The 22,975-nt window shown below is 37.5% G+C and overlaps 1 protein-coding gene across 2 annotated transcripts in view; it reads left to right on the top strand.

The window, feature by feature from the left end:
- The window catches only part of KCTD3 (potassium channel tetramerization domain containing 3), a 52,055-nt gene extending 30,140 nt beyond the window's left edge, over window positions 1-21,915 (top strand). For both annotated transcript variants that reach the window (XM_032466770.1, XM_032466771.1), the window contains 8 exons: window positions 6,858-6,945; window positions 7,072-7,188; window positions 9,035-9,205; window positions 12,618-12,773; window positions 16,330-16,426; window positions 18,995-19,179; window positions 19,258-19,396; window positions 20,152-21,915. In XM_032466770.1, coding sequence (XP_032322661.1) covers window positions 6,858-6,945; window positions 7,072-7,188; window positions 9,035-9,205; window positions 12,618-12,773; window positions 16,330-16,426; window positions 18,995-19,179; window positions 19,258-19,396; window positions 20,152-20,716 — 1,518 coding nt within the window. In that variant the 3' untranslated portion in view covers window positions 20,717-21,915. The remainder of the gene's footprint in view (window positions 1-6,857; window positions 6,946-7,071; window positions 7,189-9,034; window positions 9,206-12,617; window positions 12,774-16,329; window positions 16,427-18,994; window positions 19,180-19,257; window positions 19,397-20,151) is intronic.
- The last annotated feature ends 1,060 nt before the right edge of the window (window positions 21,916-22,975 follow it).

Genomic DNA, 22,975 nt, shown 5'->3' with positions numbered 1-22,975 from the left:
ACTTTGGAATTTAGGAAAGAAAAGGCTAGAGAAAAGTATTTGGAAACCACACTACTTCTGTGGTGACTGAAAAATAAGAATTGGGAGGGTATAGCCCAGTGGTAGAGCACATGCTTATGTATAAGGTCCTGGGTTCAATCCCCAGTGCCTCCATTTAATAAATAAATAAATAAATAAATACCCCCCCCAAAAGAATTGATAAGACTTTCCATTGAGAGGATATCTCATTAAGAGGATATCTATAGGGAAAGAAAAGCCAAACTTAAAATCCTGGGGAAAATTAGCTTTTAAGGGAACAAGATAGGAAACAAAGAGCAAAAGGGACATACATGGTGTGATTGAGAAATGACGTTGATTTTGGCAGTGGGGTATCATTTGCAAATGTAAGTTAATTAGGTTTTGATGGGGGGGGTTACAGAATGCAGGAATTAAGGCATTAAAAAATCAGAGATTAGAGATAGCAAATTCAGTTACCTTTCAAGAAGTTTGTTGGTGAAGGAAAGCAGAGAAACAAAGTGATTATTTAAGGATCAAGGCTAGATAGAGGAAAAAATATTCAGTGCTTTATTTTTTCTCTTAAGATGGGAGAAACTTGAGCATGCTTGTTAGTCAGAGAGGGGAGTTGCCAGAGAAAGTGTATGAAAATTGAAAGAATGGAGATGGTTGCTAGTCCCCTACAAGTCAGGAGTGTGTGGGATCTAGAACACAGCTAGAGGGGTTGACCCAGTAGAGTAGAGATGCTTCTTTCCCTGACAGAAGAGTGAGGAAGGAATACTGAAGATTATAAACCCAGTGGAAGAGAAAGGCATTGGAAGTATGTATCAAGGATTGCAGAGATTAAAAAACTTTATAGTGGACCTTAGTGATACAGTTATGTGAGTTTCTTTATTAATGCTTAGTACTGGGAACAGGGGCAAGAGAAAAGAAAACAGTGTTGACCTGATTCAGGATGGGAGACATGATAAAATGGGCAGACACACGAAGAGATGAGAAACATAAAATGGCAGAGTAGTTGAAATTGTAAGATCAAGAAGAGAAGAAATGCCAGACAAGCAGAGAAGGATGCAGGGGTATCAAGGGACTAAAGGGACGGTAAAGCAGATTGATGACTTAGAAGGAATGAGAATTGTTGGAAAGATAGGAAGTTGTGGTCCAAGACTGAACTTCAGGTTGAGTTGAAGCAGTTCTCGGTGATGTAGCCATTTAAATCATGTGGTGAATTGACTTAAAGATGAAGGTAGTTGAAATAGGGGTCAGAGAACTGTCAGGGTCATCACGGAGGCCATTAGGTGCCAGGATAATAGTAGAGAAGAGGGTGAAAAGCAAACTGATCCGGGTACCCAGCTCCTCAACAAAGATGATGGATTGATTCGGAAGCTGCAGTCTGGGCAGAGAGAGGGTAATTGAATGTCATGATTGTATTGAGCCTGTGGAGGGACATTCTTGGGATCTTATGGCCCTGAGGTACTAGGGAGATGGGGAGACTGAAAGACTTCTAATGAAAGAGATTACCATCAGGGAAAACTAAGTTTTGTTTTAGATGCAGACATTAGAAGTCATGTTTGTAGAAAACAGATACTCACTAAGAATCGGCCTTCCACATAGGCATAGCAAAAGGCGTGGTAAATGTTGTTACCACAGAAATGATGGGTCACGGAAGGTGGGAAAAGACTGATGTAGTTTGATCTAAAGTTCGGGTGAAGGGAAGTTGATCAGAGGGATTCTTCAGCTTGGTGGTATTTCCATAAAGAGGAATGTGGGTTTTAATGATTTATGGAAGATCTGCTCTCCAAGTACTTGGCTAAGTATGTCAGTCTGAGCTTTGAGTGGCTGGGAGAAGATGTGCTGTCCATGCCATAAAACTCCTAGGGTACAGTTAGGTTCCTGAAGGGACGTGCTTCTTTATTACTTGTTTTGTTTTTTACTAATGTTACCACAACTGCCTATAAAAGTTTTCATTTTTTTGACATACCAAACCCTGTACTAGCATCCTCAAAGTAGATACTGTTTCTTAACCTTTTTTTAGTCCCATATATATAACCTGATGCTGCTTGTTTGGTACATGCATGAATTGAAAACCATATCTGACAAAGTAGGTTTGTTAACCACATTTAGGGAAGACCTCAGGAAAGGTGAGCATTCATGCAGCAAACAAGCCTTATAACCCAGACAGATGATATTTTTTTGTCGTGCGGTACACAGATGGTATGTGATGAGATCTCAGCATCTGATCTGCAAGTCTCCACAGACAGTTCTGGCCTGAGGCTGCCTGCTGTGACTGCTGTGGTGCTGGCGGGGCAGGTTCTGGTCTGGCCTCTGGCAGTGGTTCTTCCCGTGAGTAGCACGGGAAGTACACAGGGCAGCTGTTGTAGTTCTTTGCTCTAGTGGCAGAACTGAGGTTGATGAAGCATTTGAGTCAGACGAACGTGCGTGAGGGGGGTAGAGCAAAGTTTTTAAGCCTAAAAGCCGTTGTGATATTTTCCTTTGTGTAGCAGTTTCTTACTAGGATAGCTTCAATAAAATGCTAATGGAAAGTTTATAAAAAGCGTTGTATGATTTGGGTAGGAAAAAAAATTCTTTTTTTTAAAAGAAGTGTGTTCTTTTTTTGTTCTCTTTTTGTTTAATTCCCACCATTAGCTCCAAGAAGATTAATAATAAAGAACTTATTAGTGTTGTCAGGTAGGTAGCCTAGGCTGAGGCACACGGCAGGACAGCGACTTCAGGCATTGTTTCCCAAGTTGTTCGAGTTTAAACTTAGGTGTGTGTTGGAAACAGATTATACATGTTTCATTCTCATATAAAACAGAGAGAGAGTTTTGGAACTTAGTTCTGGAAAGTCGTTATGTAATCCGATTCCTAAAGGGTTAGAGAACTCTCTCTGTGTTCATCCTGAGAGACTAGTGGTCTTCAGCCAAGGTCACCATCTGAGTCACGGCCCAGCCTCTAAATGAGCAGTGGGAGCCGAGCCTGAGGAGGAGACATTGGCTCTGGGAACGGGGACTCAATAGTGAGTTTCTGGGGTCTCACGGCTGTGCTGCTGGACAAGAAGTGGGGAGGCTGATTTGATTTAGCGTCTCTTCTCTCATGGTCTGAGGCGTTTGGAGCACTGATGTCACAAGTAGGGTTCAGGGGGAATTAGCTTTTGTTTGTTTGTTTTTCTGGTAAGCTTATGAAACCCTGCAAGTTAGGAATCAGAGTAAGGTGGGCAGTAGAATCTTAGGCTCAGAATTCGTCGGAGAGAGGACTGACGTTTGGATGTCTAAGTACTGAATGTTATCTCAGGTTTGTTATATTTCTTCCTTAGGATTTAGAGTAACAGCAAAATCAGCTTGGCACAAGCCCCTCTCTGTCATATGCTACTGACATACAGAAATATTGGATTAAAATATTAAAACAGCATATGTATTATATCTATAATTGAATTTTATTGTTTGTTTATACATATTTGCATATCATGTATCAGTGTAATAAAGGCTCTGGGGTTTTACAGAGCACAGGAAGCATGGCTTCATGGGAGAGTGGAAAACTAGCCTCCTGCAAAAATCTGAAGCTTTAACGGTCTGCCTCAGCCCCTGAGAAGAAGATTGGGGACATTCTGCTCAATGATTTTGGAAGAAGAAAGCTTGATATGTGTTTGGAGTTGGACTGGGGAGAGGTGGTGCAGGGGGAAACCATCAATGAGAAATTGAGACTAAAATCATCAAATTAGGGGCACAAACACATGAATTGAAAACACAAAGATAAGCCTTTGTGGTATGGAGCTCTAGTCTGAGAAATCAATATAAAAAGCTGGTCTAGGGCCATTTACATTTCTAGACGTAGACATGAACCCCAACTTTCACGAGATACAGAGCACGTAGGACTCTGTGGAAGGAATATTTTCTACTGAGAGAGAGCCCAGAACCTCCCTAAGTTTGTAAACTACACGTGAAAGCAAGTGAGGGAGAGTCATCAAGTGTAAACAGTTGGAGTATTTGTCCCCCAAAACTGAAGATAATTGAACAGTTAGACAGCTACTGTAGAATAAATTCTAAACTTATTTAATGAGATAGAAGAAGGACTAGACTATAAAGAAGGAATAGGATCAGTCAGAAAAGAAGAAAAATGAAACAGGAGGAATGTAAAGGTCATTGAAAATTAAAAACAAAGCTCTTAATGGTTTCAATAGAATCACAACTAAAAAGTAATTGACAGACATGTCTGAGAATATAATTCACAGTGAAGCAGAAAGAGTGACAGAAAATATGAAAAAGAAAGAAAAAATAACATTTTCAGAAAGGAATAGGGGAATAGGGGCAATGTAGAAAAGATAATTGCTAGCAATTTTGGAGAATTGAAGAAAGACATGTCTGTTGATTAAAGAAATACATCAGGCTAAATAAAATGAAATTCATACTTAGTGTGATGTGATAAGAGAAAAATATCATAAAGCTGCCCAGAGTTAATGACAGGTTAACTGTAGTTAAAACAGTCTCTTCATCACTAACAGTAGAAGCCAAAAGACAGTAGGCAATTCTCAAGTTAGTGGGGAAAATAACTTTCAACCTAGGATTTTACATCCAGCAAAAGTATTATTCAAACATGAGAGAGAGATGTTTTCAGATAATACTGAGAGTTTGTCACTTACAACCTTCAGTGGAAGGACTGCTCTAGAAATGCCCTTTGCTAAGCAGGTCATTTACACCAAGAAGGAGGAGGAGAATACAGTAAACATTACTAGCGAAGGGATTCATAGATAGTTGGTGAATCTAAGTATTAAAAAGTAACGCATGAGGGTTAGAACATACTGTTTAAAAAAAAATAATGATTATCCAGGAAGAGATTGTGATTAAAAGAGTCTAGAGGCCTTGTATTGCTTGGGAAGACAGGCTGATTATTTTCAAAATTAGGTAAATTATTTGAATTTTTACATAGAAGTTAATGATAGTCACTGTGTGCTACCTTGGGAGAGAAAATCCACCTCCACCTTGGGTTTGTGGCCACCATGACTGAACTAAAGACAGTAATGAGTCAGTACAGTCACGTTCCTGACGTGAAGTCTTTGGGGTCAAGAAGAGGCAGACACAAAACGGCTGACTTTAGCTCATGCTGGGAGAAGAACTTAGCAGTACTGGCTGCTCTGTGGCCTCACTTTACTTATCCCCTGCTTTCTCTGCTCTCCTTGCACTGAGGGCTGGGCATGAGGAGAAGAGCAGAGCATGCTCCAGGGTTGCAGGGAAAGGGCAGGAAGGCTCCAGGCCCAGGGCCCAGCCTCCCTGAGCACAGCGGGCTGGACTGGACGTCTGTCGTGGGTGTGCCTGGGAGGCTCCAGGCCGCTGCCACTCCTGCCCTGAGAAACGGATCAGAGGGGTCTCATGGCCTTACCTACCCCTGACCTCTTACTGTGAGGGTTCTGGGGCAGAGTTGAGGCTCTTTCTGGAATGCTGGGGCTAAAAAAGATGCACTTGGTGTGAGAGAATTGGTCAGTGGTGCGTAAAGCGGCCTCCCCTCCATTCTTCAGACATACTCACTCATATCACTGAGGAGTTCTCAGTGCTAACCTGCTACAAAACCGGCTGGTGCTGATGAAACAGAAACCTGGCCCGGGGTTGGGGGTGGTCATTGAGTCTTTGCAGGGGTGTTTCTAGGGTAACTCATAACGGTGCATGTCACCTGGAGGTACTCAGAAATTAGGGTCATGGACATGAACAGCTTACAGGAGTCCTCATTTCCAAGTATTAGCTCTTTTTAAATTTCTGTAACTAGAATGTTCCTAGATTTTGTGCTGTACTTGATGTCCTGTCAGATGTGCACTGTCCCCTCTCTCTACCTCTTAGCTAGTTGACTTTTTAATTTTTCAAGTTCTACTTCCTTTTTCAACTTTTCCTTGACCTTTGCCCTTCTCCCTGGACTGGAGATGAGATGAGACTCCTGTCTCTGTGATTGTATTGCACCCCCTATTTTAGTGCCCACCATGTGGTAATTGTCTTTTTCCTTCTTGCCCACAAGTTTATAAGCTCCTACAGAGCAAAAGTGCCATTTCACTTCCCTTACCCATTCTAGTACTTGTGCACCTGGATGATACCTGCTACATAAAAAGTACATCACTTAAAGGTCACCTGGGAGTTTCACCTGCATCTGGCCTGGTTGCACGTAGGGATGATTCTTTTTTACTTACTGCCGGTATTCTGACACTTCAGTTTTCATTTTGTTTTATAGCAAAAATCATGCCCTTTGCTTTTTTTTTTTCAGCACAAATATAGACAGTTATTAATTTGTAACTATATTGATTTGCTTGGAAAATGGATTTTTTATTTTAGTATTTGAAAAAAAACAAAAGCATTTGAGGACTTGTTTGCCTGGCTGTTTCCTAGGAAATAGACGTGAAGTCTCGAGTGGTGAGAATGAAAGTAGAAAACATTATCTTTTCAAATGATAGTGAATTATCGAGGGAGCAAGTGCTCCCTGGAAATCAGTTGATCTGTTTTCTAGTTCTGATTCTGGGCATGTCATTTAATCTCTTAGAAAAGGGAGAAAGGGGCCTGGTCACACTTGGTTTTCCAGTCCTCATGTGTGCTGTGACATCACAGTCCTATACAGAGAAAGGAGATGACCCAGTAAATTCTGAAGGAAAGTGCTGCTGTTGGAAATAAAAATTTTTTAAAAGCTTTAAAAGGACTATATTGGTGGTCCTTCAGAGTTCCCCGGGACTGTATGTGGGTGTGTGTGTGTTTGTAAAGGAAGTCCATTTTCTAAGGCCTACTTAAAGCAGGTGTTAGTTTCCTTTTTATTAAAAAAAGTAAAAAAATTTGAGGAAATTGAGCGGGAAATGTAGATTGTAATTAGTAACTGACATCTAACTATTCTCACCGCATCAGGTTCAAGACGTCGTTCCTATAACTAGTTACGACACGGCTGGGTCGTTCCTACTGCTGGGATGTAACAATGGGTCAATATATTACATAGGTAAGTGCTCAGGCACTTAATATGGTCCTATTTAGTGTTTTGTTTTTTTTTTTTAAATGAGAACAAGAAAACATTACCTTAGTTTTAAATAGACTGACTATTTTAATGCTATTTAATTTTTTTTAGATATGCAGAAGTTCCCTTTGCGAATGAAGGATAATGATCTTCTTGTGACTGAACTTTATCATGATCCTTCAAATGACGCTATTACTGCTCTGAGTGTTTACCTCACACCCAAAACAAGTTAGTACACAGCAAAATCGTTGTAAATTATTGAAGTTCTTTTGAGAAAGTGTATTTATTCATTGGTTTCTTCTAACGCTAATCTGGTCCGTCCTTTGGAGAACTGCAGTGCTAAGGATTTCATCATTTAGTCAAAAGTTTATATTTGGTTTTATATTGAAGTCAGACCTGACTGATGAACAAGCATAATCTGAGGTGGGAAATTAGAACTTTTATTCTTCTGAATTGCATTGTTAAGCCTTATTATAACAACGGCTAAAATTATTTATTTTAAAACCTTACCTGCACATTTAACTTCCTATGATAGTAGTCAATTTCATTTTGAAATTAACAGCTTTTTTTTTTTTTTACCAACAATTTAAAAAAAAAGCTCTTAGACTGTTAATCTCTATTGGAAAGTGAGTTTATTTCCATGAGAAATTTTAAATTTAAGTTTTGGAAAACTTCAATATCCATAACTTTCACTGCTTTTTCAAAGGTCCTTGTAATGAAGTTAACAAACTAACTTTGTAAATTAGGAATTTTTATATTCGAGAGTAAAGATAAATGGCAACCTAAAAATTTATCTGTAATGAAAGGATTTCTAGGAAATAACATACCCAGTAATAGTAATAGGTTTGAATGTGTTCCTTGTATAAAGTCATTTTATTGAATTTATTGAAATAAATCATTATCTTCAGTGTTAACGAAGTATTCTAGTGTACACAGTTGATTTTGATTGAAATTATAGTAGGATTTAAACTATATTACCCCAGAACAGGTTAGCAAACCATGCTCTTTTTATTAATAGTTTTACGTAGTACCTTTGGCTGCTTTTGTGCAACAGTGACGGAGATGAGTGGTTGTGACAGAGATGATGCAGCATGCAAGGTTTAAAATATTTGCTGTTTACAGAAAGTTTGCTCACCCCTGCTCTAGAACGAGATACTTTAAAAAATCTAATTAAAAAGGGAGAATAAAACTTCTTTTGCGGTGGCAGTGTCTTTAAGACATGAGAATGGAGTCACCTTTTAAGTTTTGAGAAATGTTTTCCATAGCACGCTCTTTCTCCTTTGATTCAAGTATTTTCAGGTGAAATCAGAAAGAACAGCTGTTAAAGGCAAGAGGTTTCCACGAGGCTTTTAAAGACTATGGTTGCTGAACTCCATTCTCTCTTTAAATATGTGATGGAGTCTAGGCATTTGTTTAAAAAAAAAAAAAAAAAGCCCCACATGAACCCAACATGGTGAGCTAGCTATACATAATTAGAAGAGACAACGTAGGTGTGTTTATTCCATAGTTAACTGTTTTGAAGCTGTTAAATAGTATATAGAATACTTGATTATTCAGAGAAGATTCATTATTGTAGCAGAAGTAAAACAGGTGGTCACTCTAGGCTAGATGGAATGTGGAATATGGCTTTAGGAATACTATGTTGTGTCAGTGGTGTTCTTAGCATGTCACTTTTAATGAGTATCTACTATGTCTCAGGCACTCTGTACATGTGATACAGATTTAAAAAGCGATGCTGATTCAGTCTCTTATTAGTAATGCATAGAGGTAGACAGACAGGGGACTAGATACAGAATTGGGGTGTTACAGTTGCTGTGGTAGAACCTGATACACAGTACAAGGGAGAGAGTGAACAAATCTGTATTGGAGTGAGTGTTAGGGAAAGATTTATAAAGGAAATAGAGGTTTTAAGGTGGACAGAGAGGTCTTCAGATTTCTGTGCTGAGCTGGGTTTGGGGCTGATAGAAGTGCTGAGTTCAGCTCTGCCTCTTTAATCACGGGGAGCGCTTTTCAAGGGCAGCTTTCTACTCACTGTCTTCTAATACACCAGCTTTCAACTTGTGTCTTCGTACAGGTGTCAGTGGTAACTGGATTGAGATCGCCTACGGCACGAGCTCTGGGGCCGTGCGAGTGATTGTACAGCACCCGGAGACGGTTGGGTCAGGCCCTCAGCTCTTTCAGACTTTCACAGTCCACCGCAGCCCCGTCACCAAAATTATGCTGTCAGAGAAGCATCTTGTATCAGGTAAAGTGATTTTACTAGACCACCTCCTTCCTGGTAAGGAGGTCTACCTCAGGTAAAGCCTTACCTTGGCTGTAGTTTTCTTAGACTCCTTCAAACTAAAAGAATATGAAAGCAGTGTTTTATGTGAGAAAAATATGCTAAAAGAAGTGGTAGAAAAGTTTAATAACTGAAGAAATAATTGTGATTTGTCTTCTAAGGTTTCCTTGATTTTTGTCTGGTTGTAGTATGCATAAATTTAGAAGGTTCCACGTGTTTTGTTTACTCTATTTTAATATTTTGTTCTCATGACACATTTTATTTCAAAATATTTATCATCCTATTGAGAAGAATTTTTTATTAGAGTCTTTTTCAAGTATGAATTTAATATAAATTTGGTTGTATTGTCTTAAGGTTTAATGCTAGTTAGTATGTTAGTTTAATGTTAACTACTAATGTTAAAAATTAGTAAAATGTATAGATTATTTGAAAGTAACATTTTTGTGGGTTCATAGCCATAGATTTTTTTAATTTAGGTACTAATTTGATACTTAAAAAATTAGTTACAGCTTTTCAAACATTAGCATGACACAAAATAAAATGATCACAAGGTAAGATTTCATTGTAAAGTTCATTGTATCTGATAGGTGATTTCTGAAAGACTTTATGCAAATTGAATTGTGAATCAGGTCTATCAGTAGAGTTTGCTTTTCTAAAACAATCTTGTATTAAATCGTTTGTAGATCAGTTCCTGCCTAACTTAAAGTTTTATAAATGTCATTTTCATATAGTAAGTTTATTTACATGGAGACTACCTAACATAAAAAGGTGAAGCATCTTTCACTGATTAGACACCAAATGGAACCGAAATACCTGGTTCATATATGAATAGATGGATGGATGAATATATATGCTTTTATCAAATGTCTGGTTGTTTTGGATATAACTGTGTCTTCTTGAAATAGTTTCTTCTTTAAGCGTTCATAAAGCAGTACTCACCTAATACCTGCCTCACTGAGGACTCCTTCTCATTCTCCATGGCTGGTTCCTCTTTTGCCCGGTTACTAGGTGTTGGAGTACCTCAGATCTCTCTCTTAGATTCTCCATTCTTTGTACTTTGCCTGGTGGTTTGAGAATATCATCTACATGCCAGTGACTCCCAGACTTTCTCTCCCCTGTGCCCATCTATGGAGTTCAAACTTATGTTTCCAATGCTTGTATTTAGTATTTGGTTGTATGTTTAATAGGCATCTAAAAATTAACCTGGATAAAATAGTACTTTTGATTTCTTTCTCAAAAGCCTGAGTGTAAATGCACAATATCACTACTCGGTTACTCAAGCTGAAAATCTAGGAGTCATGCTTGATTCCTCCATTTCTGTCAGCCACCCCCGCTGCAGATGTGTACTCTATCAGTAAGTCCTGTTAGCTTGGCTGCAGCATAGCTCACAGGCCAGGCCACTTCACTGTGTGTGCATTGCTGCTCAGTCCTTTCCCTGTTTCTGTTCTGGCTCTCTGTGGTACATGTTCCACACAGCAGCCAGAAATATCTTTTTAAAATACAAACTAGCTCTGATTCCCAGGGCCTTCCTATTGTGTGTGGAATAAATAATGGCTCTTCCTGTTCTGGGTCCTGTTTACCTCTCAGCTCTCTTCTCCCAGCCTCCCATGTCACTTGCCTTACTGTTCATGATGCCCTCACTCACTGACTTTTCTATTTCCTTAAAATATCTTAGAACCTTCACACTTGTTCATTTGAGTGTTTTTTCCTAGGTGTTGCTTTCACTGCCATCGCTTGTCATTCAGTTCCCATCTCAAATACCTCCTCCTTGAGGCTGCTCCAAACCTCTCTCCGGCAGTCACTCTTTGCTCGCAGTGTCTCATTTGTTTTCTTCACGCACTTATCACTGTTTCTCATATTTATCATCTGTCTTCCTTTTCTAGAATATAGGAAGTTCTACAGCAGCAGAAACTTTCGTTCTCCACCCTCTTCTCAGCACTTAGCATAGTTCTTCGGAGTAAAAGTGTAAAATAGGTTATCTTTTCAACAAGATTGTCTTGATGTGTAAATGACAGTGCTTATTACTCAGTAACAATTGCTGTTACTTTGATGGTGATTACGTTATCGTAGGATGTGATGCCAAAGAACTACTTAGTTAAATTTGTATTTTAACACCAAATATTTCATGTAGGTTAGAAATTTAAATAAATTTGTCAAGAAAACTATCCAATTCAGCCAAAAATCTGGAGTGTTTTGTGTATACTCAGTTGTGTTATTCTGCCACCTGGTGGATATGAACATATATGTGATGACATTCGTTTTTAATGTCTTAAATAAAAATACTAGATAATAATTAATACTAAAAAAGTTGCCATAACTGTATTTGAGTTTGCTAAAAGTATTTATTTTTCTGAATCCTAGTAAGCCTAATAATAAAATCAGCAAGTTATTTCCTATGAAGCTGATTAAATAGCCTAGAACTAAATGCTTTTTCACCAAAAAGTTGGCATTCTGAGGATTCAGAATTTTGTTGTAAATAACTATTTACACTTCTTAAATATCTAAGGTTTTGTTTAAAATAGGCAACTGTGACATTTTACCCAGTAGGAAATGTTGTGTATATATAAGAAATTTTGTATACTTCCTGGTATTTACTGATGAATTTATGATAAATGGGAAATTAGTAAATTTCTTAAGGCACACCACAGAAATATAGTTCCTGTATTAATGATACCATTTTTTGGTTTACATTTTCTCGTGGAGTAGCTTTTCAGACAAACAAACCATAAAAAAACCAAGAGATAGGTTACTTATTAGGAGATAACTCAGTATATACCCACTTATTACTTACATGAAAAAAAGTAAGCTAATTAGAATATGTTTTGTAAATGTACTTTTATTTTATATAAAAATAATTCTCAGCTTTATAAAATCTTTCCTTGATGTAACTATGAATTAGCAGTAAATAACTGGTTCCTACAAGCTTTCTGACAAATGTCATTTGGACCAATAAATTTTCAGTAACTCCAAATCTTGGTTGTTTAATATTTGAGTAACATAAGCAGAAACAGGTTGTATGTTTGGAAAAATTACAGTTTAGCCACAGAACAGAATAATATTCAGCATCTTCTCTCTTACAGACACTTATTTTTTAACCTTTTCTAAATTTATACCCTACAGGCTACTTTTGTAAGGATCCATAAATTTACTTATATACCTTATATTTGCAGCCAGGTAAACCATATTCAATTATCTCATTTTTGTTGGCTAGGTACAAATTAAGTATGATTTGAAGATTAAGTTGCCACTCAAAATGTGCTATGATCTATTTAATGTAGATCATATGAAAAAATGTTAAAATGTGTTTATAAAAGAGGTTTTGTTGATGCTCTCATAATCTGTATGTAACAACTCTTTTGTATTCTTTCCCTCCCAGTCTGTGCTGATAATAATCATGTCCGGACATGGACAGTTACACGATTCAGAGGAATGATCTCTACTCAGCCGGGCTCTACCCCGTTAGCGTCATTCAAGATACTCTCTCTGGAGGAGACAGAAAGTCATGGAAGCTATTCCTCCGGAAATGACATAGGTAGGTTAGATCGGTTTGGGACATTTTCAAATACTGTATAGGCAGTGCTGAAGAAGATTACATCTGTAGTAGAAACCTGAAAAGGAGTTTTAAATATAAATTTTTCACTTTCATTTTGAAACTCATTTAATACAGAAGTTTATTGCGTTTTCTATAGTCACAAAATGGAACAGATGATTTTTTGATGTTTTGGTGGTACGAAGGTGATACGCATTGAGTAGAAGCAGTACTTCGAATTTTGAATTTTGATCTTTTCCCAGGCTAGGCACACGCGGCACTGTATTCTCTAGTGATGCTGGGCAGCGGTAGGGAGCTGCAGTCTCAGTCAGCCCCGTGACCACGAGGGTAAACAGGTGATAGGCTGATAGTCAGTCTGTACACAGACGGCCATTCTGTTTTTCACTTTCAGTTCAGTAGTCAATAAATTATGTGAGATATTTAATACTTTATTATGAAGTAGGCTCTGTATTAGATGATTTTACTCAGCTGTAGGCTGAGGTAAGTGTTCTGAACTCACTTAAGGTCGCTTAGCCTAGTGTATGTTTGGTACATTAGGTGTAGTAAATGCATTTTTGACACAGCATATTTTCAACTTTCCAATCAGGACATAACCCTATTGTAAGCTGAGGAAGATCTGTATTACAGCATAATTTTTCATTGTTTAAAAAGTTTAGAGCAAAGTTTTCATCTTATTAGCATTTCCTAATTTAAATGATAGCATCTCCAGTTACTAACCACTTTTGTTTATAATTAGAGGCCACAATGGCTGTACACGTTTGAAACTTGAAGTATTTTTTTCCTTCATTGCTAATAATCAACCTGAAAATAGCTTTGTAGCTGGAAAAGGGCTGGTTCTTACATACTGAGAGTGGTTTTGATGGCGTCCGCTAGGAAACAGTGTGGCATGTCTCTGCTGATACGCTCTGATTTCAGCAAAAGGTACATAAAGTTGTTTGATTTCTTCCCCATACACCACACACAGGGACTTCATGGAGATGAGTTCTTTTCCCCAAGGATTCACTTGAAAGAATCTGTACCATCCATGCATTGTACCCACTGAACTTTCAAGTTCTATAGAACCTGCTGATTAACTAATGTACCTTCCTGATCATTCTGTATAAGGAGAAATTATAGCACTGATGGAAAATAGGAAGGAGTACATTAGAATTTTTAGTTGCATGAAACTGTGAAGTATATGTCCATCCAAATATGCTCCCACGGTGAAGATCTCAAAATAGACAGCTTTAAAAAAATGTATTTCTTATAAGAATTATACTACCTCAGTCTTAGTTTTTCAGAAAGATAAATGCTTTGCCAACTTTAACAGTTACTCTGTGATCCTGGTTCCATGTGTGGTGATAGTCCCTGAAAGTGTATGGTTTTCTTCCGTCAACTTTTTTTCCAGCTTTGAGATACAATTGTCACACAACATTGTGTAAGTTAAAGGTGCAGTGTGTCAGCAGATACTTACTGAGCACTTTTGCTCCATGCATTAGAAATCTGAAAAATTGCAGTGAGTGAACATCGCCTTACAGTGAGCAGTGGGCATAAGAAGCAAACAGTTGTATCTTGCACACTTCTTGCTCAAGTGCATAGGACAGAAAGCCCCCAGGGAAGGTAGTGCTTGGCTGTGTGCTAGGTGTTGTAACATAGGCTCGCATTTAATCTTCTTGACAATTTCATGAGGTAGATGTTATCCCCACTTTGACAGAAACTGACATCCAGACAGAGCACTTCATAGGGGTCCTAATGTTTGAACTGAAAGAGGTGAGGGTTGGGTAGGACTTTGAACTGCAGCATGAAAGTGTGGAAGGTTCTAGTACTGGGATGTTCCTGGAAGGGAAAACAGCATGTTATAAGGATAGAAACCAAGAGAACCTGCAAGTTTGGAAAATGTCAGGAACATCATTAATTGTTGGTATGTGGGCGAGAACAGTAGGACATGAGACTAGGTAGGTAGGCAGGTTTCAGATGTGGGAGAGCATGTGATGTGAATGAAAGGTATGTAGAAACAGCCCTGTAAATTACTTAAGACAGTCCTGGAACATATTTAGAAGGGGGATGGGAGATTTTTTTTTCTTTTCTCTTTATAGTTTTGTTTTAAAAAAAAATCTTAAGAAGTAGACATAGAGGTTGGTGGAACAGAATAGAAAGTCCAGTTTCAGTAGAGTGGTGTGGGTGGAGTCTGGATGGCAGTGGGTAATGGAGTAACAGATGTTGGAGGCAACGCTGAAAAAAAGTAATGGAGCTTTAGTTAGAGGGGAGGGAACTTCAAAGGGTGTATTTTCTTACCTCTCTTCCCTTGTCCGCCACTGAAGATAGGAGAGAAGTGAGAATTTGTGTGTGTGCTCTGCAGGCAACGGGCCACTTGGGCAAAGGAGTTGGAGAAACTACAAGAGGGGAGGTGCGGACAACTCTTTAAGGTCTGAGGAGTGAAGTTAGGTGAGCATCTCACATTAGTAATGCAGTTTAGGGGGAGGGAAGATACAGTCCCATAGTCCTCATGCCTCGTTATTTACTCATCATCAGTATTTTGACTATAGGTTATTGGGTGAGGACTGTCTTTATTTCAATAGAATTAGACTTCAGAGAGTTGTCCAGTAATTGGGCAACTGCATAGCTTAGTGAAAAGCCAGACAGCTTGGGTTCAAATTCTGGTTCATCAAGTGGGACTTAAGAGATCATTAACTAACTTCTTGATGCCTTAGTTTTCTTGTCTGTAAAATGGAGATAATAATGCATCCCTTGTATGGTTATTATGATGATTAAAATGAATGATTTGTAAAGCATTTACTGTGGCACATAGTAAGCCTCAGTATTTGCTAACTAATAAAAATGTTATTGTTATATTAAGTATGATTCACATAAGATAACTTGGAATATACTGTCTTTAAAAATTATGCCATAGATCACTTACTTTTTGTGAATATAGAGTTGGTATTTAGCTAATGAGTATGGCAGGAAAAGGGAATTACTAAAATTTCATGTTTAAGTTTTGCATGAAAACACTTTTTATACTGTTGTTCAGACTCTTTCTGAAAACATACGAGCCATTTACCTGCCTTGCCAAGTGCAATAAAGTAAAAATAATCGAATGTTTTAGATTAAATTCCTTGCAGGGTACAACAGGCTCTGATGAAGTTGCATTTTATTTAAGATTTTGCATGTTAGCTTTTCAAAAAATAACAATACATAAAGTAACTTTATATATCCCTTTTTTGAAGTTAGTAACTGAGCACCTTCTGAAAGAGTAAATGCAGAACTTTTACTTGAACAAGTCTCCTAGTGCTTTCAGTGCACAATCTCAAGCAGAGTATTGCCTTCAGCTTTTATAGCCTTACTGCATAAAATGTAGTTTTGAAATACTGTATTTTCTGAAAATTTCTGATGCAGGTACTTGCAGCAGCACATTTTGTGTCTGACTTTGACATGGAATGCAGTGCTGTATTGATTGGCATAAAAAATCTTTTTTCAATATTTATATTAATGTTCCTTTTGTTAAATGAAACCAATTAACTTTTAGTTAACTTTTGACATTTTCTGTTTTCTGACCAAGGGCCTTTTGGAGAGCGAGATGATCAACAGGTGTTTATCCAAAAAGTTGTTCCCATCACTAACAAACTGTTCGTAAGACTCTCATCTACTGGGAAAAGGTAACACTTTACTGTAAAGGTACTTCTATTCAGAATTCGCTTTTGTTTTATGGAACAAATTATTGAGAGAGAAGCCTGTTCTTTACCTTGTGGTTGTTTTAACTTAAAACAGTATACTTAGTGCTAATTCTCTAGGATCTACTTAAGATTTTCACTGATGCTGTGGATAGTCGGGAGGGACTAGTGATAGGATAGAACACGCACGCAGTGCATTTGATGGCAGGCGGTCGAGTTAAATTCTAATTCTGCACTTCCTGCTACTAGCTATGTAAATTCACCAGAAATTACTTCATTTCTCTGAGCCTCAGTTACTTTATAAAGTTCAACTACCTTGGCAAGATTTCACTGGATAAAATGAGCAAAACACATGAAAAACATCTTTTGTAATCCCTGACTATAATAGATGCTCAGTAGAAGTTAGTTTCCTGTTTTCCATTTGACTAAAATTTTATTTCTTTTAAAATTATTTATAGCCTTATATAGCCTCAAACATATGAACTGTAACATTTCTCCTCTTCAAAAACAATATTTTTTTCATGTCAAAAGTGAAAAAAGTAAAATTCCTAGTCATCAGCAATTGTTAAATGAATTGATTCCATTAATGATTTTTATGTAGTAAGCTATCTTTTTGTTATTTTTAAGAAAATGTATTAGGAACCTGTATAGTTCGAGACCAAATTTTTATTTTGAGAAATGCATTACTGTGACTTAGTGTTGTGGGCCTATTAGGTGAAGAAGCTACCAAATTTCTATTAAGCCTGATGTTAAAACAACATCCTCTAACAATGTACTATTTCATATTCTTGTTTAATTCTGATGTCCTCGCTAGTGTTGTTCTGTCCCTAAGTAATTTTCCATTAACTTCAAACAGTAGCAGTCTGTTGTAATTAACTGCAATTTCTGCATGATAAAACAAGTTTCACAATTTTTAAATTTAAGATTCCAGAGGAAAAGCTAGAGTTGTAAAAATATTAAGCCAAGGAACCATGCTGGAGATTTTTGTCTCTCATTAAAATCCAGGCCCTTAGGGTTTATCTCCCTCCCTAACCCCCCCAAAAATTACAAATTACTTTGTAAAATTAAATAGGAACTCAGACCCTTAATAGGAAGTCAGCCCCTTATGAAGATAATGTGAAGCAAAGCTTTCTGTTTAAAGACAGTTCAGGTTCTTAATAGTGAGAAGTGAAATGGTTTTATTAAAAGTGGACAGGGAAAAAAACGTGTTAAAAAAAAAGTTTTAAAGGAAGTTTTAATTCTAAGGAATCTGTCCCATAGGAAAAATTAAAAGACCCAAATCATGTATGCTTGTTTTCATGCAAATAGGCTTATTTTGTTTTATTAATTTTGATTTACAATCTGCCCTGTGTATTCAGGACTGGATGCCCCCCTCCAGTGAATACCAAAATCTCCCATGCTCAGGTATCTTAAAAACTGGTGTAGTACTGTCAGCCCTCTGCATCTGTGGGCTCCACATACGGAGAGAGGTGACTCTTAAGTAGACAGGAGTCGAGATTTTTAAAAAATATATTTGTCAATGCACAGATATTGTTGAGAAATAAATGTAATTCAGTACATTAACAAAAATAAGGAGAAAATGATCTTGATAAACAGAGGAAAAACATTTGACAGTTTGATTAAAAAAAAAAAAAGCAGTCCTAGCACTTAATAAAGGGTAAATTCTCTAATCTGAGAAACAATATCTGCAGAAATAATTGTGGCAAACCTTGTGCTGAAAGGCTAGCCTGTGTCGCTGTGGGCATTGCGGGGCTTCACTTCCTCAGAGTTCAGCTTCATATTCCGTTCCTGTGCTGCTCACATTACTACAGATTTCACTTCCTGTTTATTTTCTGATCTTGCATTTGCCTGGCACTGTTTTTAATTCTTTTTTTTTCTTTAATAAGTCTCCTTAACTGTTCTGAAGTTCACTGGGACAAATGATTCAATCAAGTACAATTCTGTTAACCCTTCTGTGTGACTTTGGCACATCATTTAGTGACATTATTTCTTGGTTTCCTCATTTGTCAAATGTGGACAATTGTTCTTTGACAGATTCTTTTATCTTTTTATGCAAATCAATGGTTTTAAAAATTAAGGAGTATTAATCTATTGGAAGATTATATTTAGACCTCTCCATACAGCTATACCTTTTTTCTGGTTTTAGATTTTTTTAAATTTTCACAGAAATTTTAAACGATTTCTCAAAATGTTTCTAGAGTACGATGTCTGCTTGCTTTGTTTCTTTCTGTGCTTTTAGTTTCATAACTTCCTTTTAAGGAATTGCTCAGTTTGCATCAAGGCTCTTCCTAATTTTCTTATAAGTTTGATTTAAATTATTTGCCCTATTTAAGTTATTTAATACATTGTTTTATAAGAGTTATTTTCTCTAGATTCCAAGAAAATAAAGCTTGACTTTTATTCCTGTTGACTTTCTCTGATCCCTTTAAATCTGTTTTATATACATGGAATAATTAAGCTATAACTCTGCAAATAACCAAGTAATTTAAAAAATCTGAATGATAAAATGTCATTTGTTCCCTGTGGTTTATAACTCTACGATATCTTTTGCAGAATCTGTGAGATCCAGGCTGTTGACTGTACTACAATATCCTCATTTACAGTGAGAGAGTGTGAGGGCTCCAGCAGGATGGGCTCAAGGCCAAGGCGCTACTTGTTCACAGGCCACACCAATGGCAGCATTCAGATGTGGGATCTGACCACTGCCATGGACATGGTTAACAAAAGTGAGGAAAAGGGTAGGTTCCATATGGAAAGTTGTTCGTCACAGGGTGGGCTTTTGACATAAGACTGTAATGACTGTATGCTTTCCTAAGACGTAGGAGGTCCCACTGAAGAAGAGCTGCTTAAATTGCTGGATCAGTGTGATCTGAGCACATCTCGTTGTGCTACTCCCAACATCAGCCCGGCCACGTCTGTGGTTCAGCACAGCCGGCTTCGGGAATCAAGTTCTAGGTAGGTCAAAGAACTGAATTGATTGCTTTTGGGAAGATTGGCTGTGATAACATAATCATGTAGTTCTGGAAAGCCAGATTTTTCAAAGTACATTTTTAATTCAGACTTTGATACTCAGTTTTTAAAAAAATTTTTACTAAATAGCTTATCTACATGCATATCTAGTTCTTTTCATAGAAAAATGTTTTTTGTTCTTTATTTTGTGAATTGCTGTCAATGTGGATGCCTATTATATGATCGAGAATTCATTCAAAGGAAATGAGAAAAATCACATGTCACCTTAGATGGTATGTGGACCTTTTGTTCCTGTTGCCTCAGGGACATAGTAATCAAAATGATTATACATCATCTTGTCTAATCTTTTACTTAGGCATTATGTACTTCTAATGCAATGACACAGTATATCTTTAATCATACTTTTTAAAAAATTCCAAAATCTGAACTAAGGTCCAGATACTGAAATTACATTGTTTCCACATTGGTTTTAAAAGGTTTCCCCCCCAGCTTTTTTTAGCTATTCAAAAATCTAGCATCACTATGAATAGATGTATGGTATTATTTGCATTGTTAATTTTACACACATACGGTATGTGGAGTGCTTAAAATATTTTTATGTGTATAAATAAGGATGTAGTATTCTTTGTATATGGTACAGTATTTATATATTTATATATGTTTTCATTGGTAGTTTAGTAAGATGTGCCCCTGAGAAATCCAAAAAAAGTAAACTGTGATTTTTAAAAACTGTATTTCAGTCTTCAGCTTCAGCACAATGAAACCATCCATGAAGCAGCTACTTACGGTTCCATGAGGCCTTACAGGGAAAGTCCTTTGTTAGCAAGAGCACGGAGGACTGAGAGCTTTCACAGTTACAGGGATTTCCAGACTGTTAATTTGAACAGAAATATAGAAAGAGCTGTCCCTGAAAATGGTAACTTGGGTCCAATACAAGCCGAAGTAAAACGGGCAACAGGGGAATGTAATATGTCTGAGAGAAGGTCTCCTGGAACAGAAGGTAAAAGTTTGAGAGAATCAGATAGTGGAGTGGAGGTACATAAAACAGCTGAAGGTTTTCTAGACTCCAAGAAAAGGTCATCAGAAGATGAAAATGAAAATAAAGTGGAGTTACGGAAGAAAGGAGGAGGGTTTGACGGAGGAGGTTTCCTTGGCAGAAAGAAGGTTCCCTATCTGGCATCATCACCAAGTACTTCTGACGGAGGAACCGACTCGCCTGGTACTGCGTCCCCGTCTCCTACAAAAACTACCCCGTCTCCTCGGCACAGAAAGAGTGACTCTTCAGGTCAAGAGTACAGCTTGTAGCATGCAGCAAAATGAGTCGTCCTGTCATTAATTTAAATGAGTTACAGTTTACTGGCTTTAGCTTTTACACCAAAACTTTACAAACTTAAGATTGGACTTCATTTAGTATCTTTTTAACAGAATTACCTGGGGTAGGGAGATAAAGTAACCATTATCTCTTCGGATCTTTTGGAAAATTTTTTTAGTTTCACAAGCACAGTTAACAGATCATTTGTAAGGCAAGAGTCCATTTCGGTGTTTATGTACTCTGTGGAGTTGGGGCGTGTGGTACCACGTCTTACTAAGATGGCGCCCATGTAGGTGAGCGTCCCGTTGAGTGTGGGAACCAACAGACCGCGTTCCTAATCTTGATTGTTTGCCTGAGATTTGTCTTGCAGTGTTGTGTTACGCAAACTACATAGTTCTCTTTGGAACTTAGTCTCCCAACCCGTATTGTGATTGCAAAGTGTTTACCAGATATTTAATGAGGTGCTATGTTTGTGAAAAAAATCATATAATTCAAAAACACTATTGATGTTGAATACCAGATTACACTATGTAGTAGTAAGTCCTTTGGGATAATTTTATTTTAATTGTCATTATTTTCTGATTCTCATTATTGGAGTTCTTAAATCTTAGCCAGCATCACTGGTATTAAATGTCAAAAGTCCATTTACACCTTCTTTAAAGTTGGTGCAGTTGTCTGTGTTTGAACAAATGAAAAACAAAAATAACAAAGACAAAGCTTAGAGTGCCCAGAAAGGAAACCTGTACCAGTTGCTAGTCGGCCTGGTTTTTTTTTTTTTTTTTTTTCAGAGCCACGTATTTTTTTCTCACTCTGTTAATAATCAAAGTAATTAAATTAGGATGTGGCTGTTTTGTTACACTTAGAGTGCTGTTCTAAATTTTTGGTTTAAGATTTTGACTGCTGTAAAAGTGTTATTTTAAATATATTTTGAATTATAGGAACAAATTTTTTTTTCATTTAATTGGAATGATTTCCAACTTCCTCCAAATAAGGAATTGTAAATTTAAAGCATTAAGCATTTATTGGTGATAATGTGTATATTCCCATTCTGAGAAATATAAGTGGGTGAAGTCAAAATAAATTCTTTAAAAAGTTTACTATATTGCCAGTGGTTTTATAACCATTCTCCTGTATTTATTTATCAATTAAGTCAAATAAAACTGATCAAGACTGTTTTCAGTTATTTAAGGAAGTTATCCTGTTTAAAGTGCACCTGTATGAGTTTGTTCATGTCTTTGTTTCTGCCTGTAATTTAAAAAAAAAAAAAAAGGGAGAGAGAAGTGAAAAATTTATATGTATGAAAACTTAGACTATCAGTGAGGGAAAATGTTAGGCAAAGCATAATTTCAGGATTACTAAGGATTGTAAATATCCCTTATACCCTTATTTCTCATTATCATACTCATGTAAAAGTTGAAACAAATACTTCATCCTTCCCCAAATCTTTCAGGGAGTGGGGTGGGGGCAGTGATCACACTGGCTACTACCTGCTGAAATGGGGTGTAGTCTTACCTCAGTTTGGGAAGTGGACCCCAACTGGAAATATTCCCAAGTTCCAAGTCCTAGATCCAAGAGCTCATTCCCTGCGCAAGTCAGGAGAGTAAGCCTGAAAACCAGTCTGGACCTGGCAATCTGGGGGAGACTTGTAGCCAGGTAACCGGTTGTCTACTTTTATCTGAGTAGGTTTTAACTTTTGATGTGGTATTAACAGATACATAACAAGAGCTATCAGTTGGCTCTACACGCATCTCCTTTCTTTTGCTAAATTCTGATCCAAAACAATTTGTTGTCCAAAAATAGTTACAGAAGACCTTGAGGTCATAAGGGTGCAGCTGCCATCTGCCAGCGGACACTGAGGATGGCTGGTGGCACCCCGAGTATCACACAGCAAAGTGAGTTCTCAGCAGGACAGACGTGCCTGCAGTTGCCCCCAAGATGGCCACCCAGCTTCACCTTTGATGTTTCAACCACGGCTACTCTGCTTTGACTTTGAAATGCATTCCCCTCCTGAAGGCCAAAACAGATGTACAGTGCATGTCTAAGGGGCCATAAAACAGGCCTCTTTGGTCAGTAAAGTTTAGGTCAAACCACACATAAGCCATAATGACTTCCCCATACCTCAGTATGTGCAGATTTTTTCATCATTTCCCCTTTTAATTATAAATCTTTCAGTAAAAAGCATTAATGATCAAAATATCTGTCCCTCAATGCTGGGGTGGTGTCTCCTGCCCCAGGTTTAGATCACATCCCTC

Source organism: Camelus ferus, chromosome 23 (genome assembly GCF_009834535.1).
Source record: "Camelus ferus isolate YT-003-E chromosome 23, BCGSAC_Cfer_1.0, whole genome shotgun sequence".
Lineage (NCBI taxonomy): Eukaryota > Metazoa > Chordata > Mammalia > Artiodactyla > Camelidae > Camelus > Camelus ferus.
This window is presented reverse-complemented; position numbering and strand designations above follow the sequence as displayed.